The 12,074-nt window shown below is 33.4% G+C and overlaps 1 protein-coding gene across 1 annotated transcript in view; it reads left to right on the top strand.

Moving 5' to 3' along the window:
- The first annotated feature begins 610 nt into the window (after positions 1–610).
- The window catches only part of LOC137640093 (glutamate receptor ionotropic, delta-1-like), a 19,797-nt gene continuing 8,333 nt past the window's right edge, over positions 611–12,074 (top strand). The window contains exons 1-6 of the mRNA XM_068372558.1: positions 611–758; positions 7,166–7,347; positions 9,134–9,210; positions 10,012–10,251; positions 11,307–11,434; positions 12,000–12,074. The exon at positions 12,000–12,074 is cut by the window's right edge and continues 47 nt beyond it. Coding sequence (XP_068228659.1) covers positions 611–758; positions 7,166–7,347; positions 9,134–9,210; positions 10,012–10,251; positions 11,307–11,434; positions 12,000–12,074 — 850 coding nt within the window. The remainder of the gene's footprint in view (positions 759–7,165; positions 7,348–9,133; positions 9,211–10,011; positions 10,252–11,306; positions 11,435–11,999) is intronic.

Here is a 12,074-nt window from a genome sequence, read left to right on the forward strand (position 1 = left end):
CCAACATCGGAGAAAGACTGTAAAATGCCCCCGACTACCCTCTCCACTTAGTAAAATAAATGGCACCTCACTGCGAATCCAAGTAAAGCACCGGCGTGTGCCTTCTACTTTAACATTCACCAGGTAAACACAAAGCTAAAGATCAAATGGGGCGACAAAGAGCTGGCCAATCACCCCTACCCCGTCTACTTAGTTGTTACTCGTGTTAGAATGCTCTCCTTTAAAGAGCACAGAAATAAAAGTAAACATGAAGTAACAAATAAGAACAACCTCCTCAGTAAACTCGCTAACACCAGCTGGGAGAAAGACCATGACACCCTGACACTTTGTTACTCCACTGTAAAGTACTGTGCACCAGTGTGGGCAAGATCATGCTATGCGCATAAAGTTGATCCAGAGCTTGATAAGTCCTGCCGGAGTATTACTGCACCATAAAATCAACACCTCTGTGCAAAGTAGTTGGTATCCAACCAACCCATATCAGACCAGAAACGATAGAAAAAACTGAAATGAATAAACAAATTGATGGCCCTAGACCCTAGACAGCCACTCCCCAATCACCAGGAAGTAAGGGGCAGGCTGAAATCCCGCAAAAGCTTTGCATCAGTAAATGAATCAGTTAGCTGCTCATAGGCTAGAGAAGTGGCGGGAAAGAGACTTACAGCCATTCAATGAGGCACTGCCCAGCCCAAACAAAGGCCTGCCAATCGGAACAAGCCTCATCATGAAAGGACTGAGTAACCTTAACCAGAGGTTGGGTAAAAGTGGGCAAAACTGGAGGTAACCGCCACAAATGTGGATTAGCCACCACCCATGAATGCCCATGTGGGGCAATATTCCAAAAAATGGGACACATCCTACGAGGGTACCTACGGGGCTCTCATTGCTCAGATAAAAACCGTAAATAGGCAAATGGTAACTCCCTTTTATCGGTTCTACATTGGAGTCATAAGATATGCTGAATATATATATATATATATATATATATATATATATATATATATATATATATATATATATATATATATATATATATATCATATATATATATATATATATATATATATATGTATGTGTATATATATATATATATATATATATATATATATATATATATATATATATATATATATATATATATATATTATAAATGTAAATATGTATATATATATGTATATATATGTGTGTGCGTGTGTATATATATATATATATATATATATATTATATATATATATATATATATATATATATATATATATATATATATATATATGTATATATATATATATATATATATATATATATATATATATATATATATATATATATTTATGAAGAGAGCATAGACATAATCAATGGAAATCTTTATTAATTTCTATGAATAGAAGTTTTATTTCAAGAATCAAATAACATCACTTAACTGTAACTTTAGACCGTTTCTGTATCATGTTCAGTCAAGATGGTTGACGAGAACTGCTGAGCAAACTATCGAAAAGTACCGTTTAGATTCATTTTGTTTGAGTTTTTGCGTTTCGGAACACGGTCTCTGTTCATGGATATAATTTCAGATGTTCGTGGAATATTTCCAGTGACTGCATAGTGATGCTCTAGCAATACGTAGCTGTTTATATAGTCCATGAGCCAGACAAGATATCGGTACCACCTCTGATGGCAAAACTTTTTTTAGCACCAATTTGTAGATTGGGTCCCTATAAGTACATTTAAATGTGATAACCTCTTCAACGGAGTAGCTTAATATATTTTTAGGCCACACAAAATTTTTGCTATTATTTTTTATTTGTTTTTATTTTATTTTATTTTATTCTATTTTTACAACCTTTGTAATTTGTTGTAAAAGTGGGGGTTTTCTGTCAATAATTGGTGTGTGAACCCATGATAATGTTAGAAGATAAGACTACCGTATTTAAATTTAGTTTTTCTTCAGATTTTCAGCAGTTGAAGACATTTTCAAAGATATTCCTTTCAGAATTTTCATTTTTTCCGGAATGCTAAGAAGTAGATGATGTAGGTAAGATTCTCAATCATAATGTGCAATCTTTACTCTTTTCAGAGTTTCCATTGAAGTCAGTTAGATTAAGTCACTTACTCCTAAATCATATTGATGATGAAATCCTGTACATAACTGAAGTTATGTACAGTTAGAATCAAGAGAACGCAGATACCCGGGCGAAATCTTTCGTCAGATGTCTCTAGTGTTCCCATGACAAAACAGAAAAGGTGTTGCTCTTCTTACTACTACTATGAAATGGGCGGAGCCCTCTCCAACCTTAACGAATCAAAGATAGCAAAGGGGTGTTTTTGCTAGTGAAAGCATTAGAATTTTACAAATCGAGTTGCCATATTTCATTCTGTTTTATCATTTGACGTTTCGAATATCCACTGCAAATACTGAATACACACATACATACACATGTATATATATGTATATATACTGTATATTTATATATATGTATGTATATATATCATGAATCCGACAAGTCATGTAGAAATTATTGGAGTATCGCAGCTAAACAATGCTTTCCGTTAACATTTACATTAGATTATTTCGACATTAGTCTTGTTCAAGTCACCGATGAAAGAAAAAGTATATTCAGATATGGTTCGATAAAAAATAATAATTATAAAAAAAACACCATACATGAGTTGCCGGCCTAAATGACATTCAGAGAGAGAGAGAGAGAGAGAGAGAGAGAGAGAGAGAGAGAGAGAGAGAGAGAGATTCGGCCTGAATACATCGTTTTTAATATATTTGTATTACGTTGGTCAAAATTCACCCGTAACTTTTTGAGTTAGGTTAGTGACAAACAAATAGACAGAGGTGAAAACATGTCCTTTGCAGAGGTAATAATAATAATAATAATAATAATAATAATAATAATAATAATAATAATAATAATAATAATAATAATAATAATAATAATTGGACCAAAACGTAAATTTTGAGAGTTCTGACGAGGTGAATATTGGCCCGCGCACTGAGCCATTTTATAATTTGGAATTGCAAGATATTTCTTTCGATTTATTAAACGTAATTAGTTCTTCTTACCTTCTAAATTCCTGAAATTTATCCATTTATTCAAATCTTGCAACCCTTCCAGAAACGACATTATTACTTCCTATTACTTCCATTCTTGCCTGTTTGTCTTTCAACAATTCCAACTCTTAGTGAGTTAAAGATTCACTTCACGAACATCATGGCTCTAGACTAGAGAATGGAGCTTATAATGTTTCTCAAGATTATATTTATTTTGAAATTGAGCTTTATGTAAGTGGGTGATATAAACTCGACGCTATATATATATATATATATATATATATATATATATATATATATATATATATATATATATATAGATATAATTATATATATATATATATATATATATATATATATATATATATATATATATGTATATATATATATATATATATATATATATATGAATATATATATATATATATATATATATATATATATACATATATATATATATATATATATATATATATATATATATATATATATATATATATATATATATATAAACACACCCACACACACACACACACACACACACACATATATATATATATATATATATATATATATATATATATATATATATATATATATATATATATATATATGATGAATTTTGACAGTGGGGAGGGAGGAGCCCAGTCCTGCTTGCGGAAAGGGGGGAGCCCTTCCCTGCCAGTAGGAAGGGGGGACCCCGCCCTACCTGCGGGAAGGGGGGAGCCCCGCCCTGCCAGCGGGAATGGGGGAGCCTCGCCCTGCCATCAGGAAGGAGGTAGCCCCGCCCTGCCAGGGGAAGGGGGGAGCCCCACCCTGCCAGCGAGAAGGGGGGAGCCCCGTCCTGCCAGCTGGAAGGGGGGAGCCCCGCCCTGCCAGCGGGAAGGGGGCAGCCCCACCCTGCCAGCGGGAAGGGGGGAGCCCCACCCTGCCAGTGGGAAGGGCTAGCAGGAAGGGGGCCAGCCCTGCCCAGCCAAGAATAGAGAGTTCCTGCATCTAGCTTATTTTTAAAAAAACATGAAGGGTGGAATCAGGAAGGCAGTCATGTAAAGCAAAACAAGAATCTTGAAGACTTCTTCTTTCTCTCCATGAGGAAGAAGTCTTCAAGGTACTTGCTTTGAAGACTTCTTCTTCCTCATGGAGAGAAAGAAGATTTCAAGATTCTTGTTTTGAAGACTTCTTTCTTCTAAGAAGAAAGGGATCAGCGACAAGTGGAATCAGGAAGGCAGTCATGAAAAGCAAAACAAGAATCTTGAAGACTTCTTCTTTCTCTCCATGAGGAAGAAGTCTTCAAGATACTTGCATTGAAGACTTCTTCTTTCTCATGGAGAGAAAGAAATCTTCAAGAATCTTGTTTTGAAGAATTCTTTCTTCTAAGAAGAAAGGGATCAGCGACAAGTGGAATCAGGAAGGCTGTCATGAAAAGCAAAACAAGAATCTTGAAGACTTCTTCTTTCTCTCCATGAGGAAGAAGTCTTCAAGATTCTTGTTTTGAAGACTTCTTCTTCCTCATGGAGAGAAAGAAGAAGTCTTCAAGATTCTTGTTTTGAAGACCTGTCTTCTAAGACGAAAGGGATCAACGACAAGTGGAATCAGGAAGGCAGTTATGAAAAGCTAAACAAGAATTTTGAAGGCTAATAACTGATTTATTTGAAAGGATTCGGACAGAAAATGCAGAAAGAAGAGGGAGACAGGAAGTAGAACGGGAGAGAAGAAATAAAGTATCCGAAAAGAACTAGTTATTATTTGTTGATCACTTTACGATTGTGCGGATTTGAAATGAGAAAGTAAAGTCCATAATGTTGAAGATCCAAAAATAAAGATTGTGCAGAATAAGGCGGAAACTACACAGAAGTAGAGAATATTAAAGGACCAGAGAAAGCTAAAATTCTTCAATCTGAAGTAATTTTTTTTTTCCTCTAAAAGGAAGAACTTCTAAGGAGAGACACTCCAATTGGACATCTTCCTGTTAGCACGTGTTTATAAGAAAAATAATTATCTAGGACCGACAAAGGAACGGCTTTGGGATTGGAGATTTTTGGTTTATTGCGCCCCGGATTTGAAATTCGGGCTCCAGCTTCGGTCGTCATTTTGTGTCAGACTCATCATCATCTGTCTGTCATCAGTGTTCGTGTCATCCATCTTTTAAAAGATACAACCAGCGCTCCGTTCCCCTTACGGGCTGCCAACATAAGGGGCCGTGGTCCGCCTTGTATATAGGCGAGTCAATCTAAATCATCATCATCAGGAGAGGAAATTTGAGACACGAGACCTCTGACGTATAAAAAAGATATTTTAATTGCAAAGGGATTAATGGTTCAATTGGGTTCCGTCGTTATGAAACGCCTTCAAGATGTTCGTCAAAAGAAATTCGACCAAGAAGCGCAACGGCAGGAGGAGAGAACTGGCCAAACGAATACTCTGAGGAAAGATGACTCGGACGATGATTATGATGATGATAAAAATGATTAAAACTGATATTTTTGTCGATTATGTACAATAAAAAAACCATAAAGTTAACAAGAACAGGAAGCTATATTGTTGTTCATATAGCTTGCTTATGGTATACAATGGACATACGTAAATAACGTCTGCTTGAACAATAATACTATTCCCTATCTGTTTCCTATAGTGATATTATGTATGCATTCTTTTATACCACATAAAAGGGGCACATGGTATAGTTTGTGGCTTTGATTTTGTCTTCCCTTCTATGTATATATAGAGTAGTCTGTTTCAGTGTATTATGCTAGTTAATAAGGCAGATGTAAAAACGCAACTAGTAAAATTGCACGGCGAAGTTGGTATGCGGATCGGACCAGAACCGCCAAATATTTCTAATTTGATTTTTAGTTTTCAAGGAAACAGGAGTTACTGTTACGAATGTGTCTCTCACATTGACAAGTAAGTCCTTGAAATGTTGTCTGATCATGCCTTAAGCAGCCAAATAGGATGTGATGCATCTGAAGTGTATTGTTTAAATTTTGTGGGACAAGAACTTGCCCCACCCCCTAATTTTTCCTCTTGAGCTGTTTTACCTAAAAAACAACAAAAAATGACACAGAACCAATATAATTAGGTATTTAGGGGTCTAGTTTCTTTGTAAATACACAAATACATGTAGCCAATACCTGATATCCAGTCAATAGAAATATATAAACTAGGTATCACCAGCTAAAGGGGAAAAATCCAAGTTCTTGAGTTAACAGGGTGATATTATTTAACGGCTCATAACTATACTTAAGCTACCACAAAGCAATGGTTATCACATGAAAATATTAGCGGTAGGTATGTATCTTTCTAAAAATCAACACTAGGATTTGCCACCCTGGGTGGTACCAATTAGTGAAAAATCTGGTCCTGGCTCATGGACTAATATAGGCTACCCAATGAGCAAACTCACTTTTACAAAAAAAAAAAAAAAAAAAAAAAAAAAAAAAAAAAAAAAAAAAAAAAAAAAAAACTGCCTTACTGGTTGGCACTTAAACATCACTTTTCAAAAATTTTATTTATAATATACGGTTTTATATTTTCTCCCATGAAACGGATCCAATCCACTGGATTTTAAGACTTATATATATATATATATATATATATATATATATATATATATATATATATATATATATATATATATATATATATATATATATATATATATATATATGAATTTTGGGGTTTGAAGAAGAATTATCTACCTGTAGGCTTATATTCTTCTAAAATAAGTAAGATAATCTAGTTACCATATAAAAGAGAGAGAGAGAGAGAGAGAGAGAGAGAGAGAGAGAGAGAGAGAGAGAGAGAGAGAGATCTAGTTACCATATAATAGAGAGAGAGAGAGAGAGAGAGAGAGAGAGAGAGAGAGAGAGAGAGAGAGAGAGAGAGAGAGAAAGAGAGAGAGAGAGAAGAATAATGATAATTGACTTTGGTGTACATAATAATAACTGTCCTAGTTGTGATAGACACAAATTATCAAATCATTCAAGGTAAACAAAATAGGTAACTATATTCTATTTGCAAAGTATTAAGTGTAAAATAAAAAGAAAAGCTAAAACTAACATAAAAAAAAATGTTAAGATGTTTTATCTCCACTGTTTTTAAAACTTCCAGGCTTGGATATTGTGTTGCAAATCAATGCAGAGCTAAATGTGCCTTCATCTGTGGTGAGAATCAAGCAAAACATGTCTCCCCTCATCAGCATTCTGTCTTCTTCACTGTCAACAAGGACATTTGTGAGACGTCATATTTTGGTTGCTTGCTCAGTGCAAAATATTGAAGCCATATTCAGAATGGTAATTTGTTATTTCAGTTAGAATATATGTAGAAGGAGACTCTCTTAGTTTGTATTTAAATAACAATGCAATCATATATCAAAGCAATTCAAATACATTAGGCTATATTTTTTATTTATCTAAAAAGTTTGAATTTCTGCAACTGAACAATAAAGCGACTAGACTTTTAAATAGAAAATACATTTTATTGAACGTAAAGTATAGGGAGATATTATTATTATTATTATTATTATTATTATTATTATTATTATTATTATTATCATTATTAATATTATTATTATTATTTGCTAAGCTACAACACTAGATGGAAGAGCAGGATGTTATAAGCCCAGGGGCCCTAGCAGGGAAAATACCTCAGTGAGGAAAGGGGATAAGGAAATATACTACAAGAGAAGTTTAAGAACAATACCATTAAAATAAATCTTTCACATATAAACTATAAAAAATAAAGGAAGAGAAACAAGAAAGAAAAGTGTGCCCGAGTGTACCCTCAAGCAAGAGAACTCTACCACAAGACAGTGGAAGGCCATGATACAGAAACTATGGTACCACCCAAGACAAAAAATCTAAATAACCAAATAGTTTTGGGAGAGAATAGCTTAAAAGGGAGTGATTTCATTAATAGATTCCTCGACGAACCCTAAGTTGTATTGCAAACAATTGATAGCAAAAAGGTGAAGGATAAAATAAAGATCACTTTGAAACTTATAGATGAAAAAAAAAAAAAAAAAAAAAAAAAAAAAAAAAATATGGATCTGCATCCATGTGACATGTAGGACTTTGATATCCGATAAAGGACAGGACACAGATGATATTTCTGACAGTTAATAGATATTCCGTTATTTACCAAATCATTTATTATTATTATTATTATTATCATTATTATTATTATTATTATTATAAGCTAAGCTACAACCCTAACTGGAGGATTCAAGATGCTATAATCCCAAGGGCTCCAAGAGGAAAAATAGTCCAGTGAGAAAATGAGATAAGGAAACATAGAATAGTGTTCTTGACTGTACTCTCAAGCAAAAGAACTTTATCTTAGTCCATTTCTTGTTCGACAGGTTACAAACAATAATTTTGAAAGCTCCAATACATGGTGGGTGGTTTTGACTCTACAATCAAATGTATCAGATATTCTTCGGACAATATTACGAGAAGGAACGCAGGCAAGTATATCTCTATTTTTTAATATTTAATCTAGTAAAGTAATAATAATAATAATAATAATAATAATAATAATAATAATAATAATAATAATAATAATAATAATAATAATAATAATAATAATAATAATAGTCATAGTAAAAATAATGATAATAATAAAAATAATAATGATTGTAATCATCTGAATTTACTGTGTATGAGGAGTCAGTAGAACTCTGCTGTATACTTTAATAACAGTATAATCATCTGAATTTACTAATCTTTTATAAATTAGGTCACTGTGAATCTATAAAATGTGGTTTCGTAAGGATTAACTTTATTTGTGGATATTAATTTGGTCAAATTTATGAAATAGTAGTTTTCGTCATTTCAATTTTTGATACGTCTTTTATGAACATATTGCCATTGAAGATTTAATCTAGTTTATAAGAAATCACATTATAAGTAGACCATGTTTCCTTGTTTCTGTTGATTTATAAATCAAATCTCATTGCTAAATGTAATTTATAATTACTTGTGATCCTTGAATAACCTTTCCAACTTGATTATGCTTTGCATCTGAACTGTCTTTTTACTCTCATATCGCTGAATGAAACATCTCATTGTTCATATTTAGGTTATTGTCATTCAGCTCCATTCTCATGGCAATGTAGAGGTTCTGTCTTCAACCATCGACAACACCGGCTTGACCAGGTATAGAGAAATAATTTTATTCGTAAAGTCAAATATTTAGCAATATCAATATACCTTCGCGTCCACTAATTGATCAGTAATTACCTGACTAAATTCTTTTTTCCAGTTAAAGCAAATTTTCAGGATAACAAAGAAAATTTCTCATCAGATGCCAACCTAATATAATTACTAAGATGTTTGTACGAATTATTAATTTTTATTGGTCATATCTGATGTACTGTGATCTTATTCTTATACATAGATGTTGACATTACCATGCCTTGAAGAACCTCTAGTTTTATATCAAGTGCCCCTTAAAGAACCTCTATTTTTTATTATATGCAGCTTAAATATCTCTAATATTATATTATGTATCCTTTGAGAGCCTCTAGTTTTATATTATGTACCCCTTGAAGGACCTCTAGTTTTATATTATGTTCCCTTTGAAGAACCTCTATTATATTATGTACCCTTTGAACGACCTCTAGTTTTATCCTATCAACCCCTTGAAGGACCTCTAGTTTCATATTATGTACCCCTTGAAGGAACTCTAGTTTTATATTATGAACCCTTTGAAGGATCTCTAGTTTTATATTATGTACCCCTTGAAGGACCTCTAGTTTTATTTTATGAACCCCTTGAAGAACATCTTGTTTTATATTAGGTATCCCTTGAAGAATCTTTCGTTTTATATTAAGTACACCTTGAAGAGCCTCTAGTTTTATATTAAGTACCCTTAGAAGGACCTTTAATTTTATAATGTATATCTATTTTTTGTTAAAGTTAGAAATGCGCATTTTACTGAATATCCCAAAATTACAGATTTCATCACAGTAACACCTGGGTGAAAACTACAAAAGGTTACAAGAAGAAGGGTAATCAGCCATTATTCACTGACCTGGATCAGGAGTATTCTAACTTCCATGGAAGGACTATCAGAGTATCAGCCAATAATAACCCTCCTTTCCTATTCATGGAGGAGACAAATGAAGGAACTCTCACCCTCTCTTCTGGATTTGAAGGAAGTATCGTCAGGGCGTTAAGCTATGCTCTTAACTTCACGTAAGTGGAAATGTTGTAATTAAAGAATTTTTGCTTTAGTCTTCAAAAGGTTATCACCTGTATATGCAAGTTTGCTTAACTCACTCTCTCTCTCTCTCTCTCTCTCTCTCTCTCTCTCTCTCTCTCTCTCTCTCTCTCTCTCTCTCTCTCTCTCTCTCTCTCTTTAGAATAAAGGATATCGTGTAAACTAACTGAGATGTGTTTCCTGACATCCATCTCTTACTTGGGTAACGCAAAATGTCTTCAACTATAACTACAGTATAATCATAAATGCAGGTGTTATGATTTGTACTTATGATTCACGATTTCATGTAGCACTTTATAGATCATAACAATATTCTTAGAAGTTAGTGCTAATTTACTAGGTTCAGTTTTAAGTTTATAATTCAAAAGGGAAAATAGATAAAATCACTTTTTAACCACTTTTAATTACAATATATATATTCTACACGTATGTACAGATATATAAAGATAAATAAATTCATAACTTTCTCTTAAATAAATCCACTGGTGTTTCGAAACAAAATGAACAATATCTTGCCGAATACAAATAAACACTTTTATATCTGAGTAATAAATCCAAGAACCGTTAATCACCAATCCAGGAAGCACACTGTACAAAGAAAACTTTATTGTCGAAGTAAACAATATTCAGTCATCCAAGGACCATGAAACAAACAAACAATACTTAAATTACAAATAATTAGTCACACCATCCAGTGACTGAAAACAATCACATATATTTAATGATACTCACTCCATCTAGTGACTGAAAAGAAAACTAAATAAAAAATATTGAATAAATACACAACGGGAACCATAACACAGGTTAAGGACTACCCAACTTCAATCGAAAATCTAAATAGACCTAGAAATGGCAACAAGTCACAGAGACAATTTCATTTATCAATATTAAGAATAAAAGGAAGAACAATACTGGAAATTTAAAAAATGAATTTTCATCCTTGTAGTATTTATCAAGATATTTTTAATCATGTCATAAACTCGAATAAATATTTTTATCCTCAGTATGAATAATATCTTTTTATCAATAGATATCAAATGGTATCGCCAGCTGATGGAAAATGGGGTGGACCACTGGAAGATGGGTCTGTTGTTGGTATGATCGGCGATGTGTTTAACAGAAAAGCGCATTTTGCCCTCTGTGAAATCACAATTACACGTAAGTTGTGATGGCCTGTTGGTAACGTCCTTTTATCACCACTACCTCACCATCTTTGTGAGCTATGGATGGGAGGTCTTGGGGAGCCTATAGGTCTACCTGGTGAATCATCAGCAGCCATTACCTGGCTCTCCCTGGTCCTATCTTGGGTGGAGAGGGGTCTTAGGCTCTGATCATATGTATTTATGGTCAGTCTCTAGGGCGTTGTCCTGCTTGCTATTGCAATGTCAATGTCCCTTGCCCTTGCTATTCATAACTGACCTTTAAACCTTTTTAAACCTTTAGACACCTTGTTTTGAAGAAATGTACCCAGCCAAGATTAAAATAGTGACCAGGAAGCTGTTCACAAATAAACACACATAAGCAAACACTCAAAAAGGGGTGAAACATAACCTCCTTGCAACTTCGTTGGCAGAGGTAACAATGAATGATTTGTATGAAATGCTTTGAGATCAGTAACAAAATAAAAATTAACCTGTCATAGATAAACTATGTAGAGAGACTCATTATCAATTTTCATCATCATTTTCATTATTACGTCAATATCATACAACTTATTTTTCAGGTTCTCGTGAAGGAGTCATTGACTTCAGTTATCCCTATTACCTGGAAAGTCTCACGCTTGTGTCGCGAGTTCCAA

This window comes from Palaemon carinicauda, chromosome 1 (assembly GCF_036898095.1).
Source record: "Palaemon carinicauda isolate YSFRI2023 chromosome 1, ASM3689809v2, whole genome shotgun sequence".
Classification (NCBI taxonomy): Eukaryota; Metazoa; Arthropoda; class Malacostraca; order Decapoda; family Palaemonidae; genus Palaemon; species Palaemon carinicauda.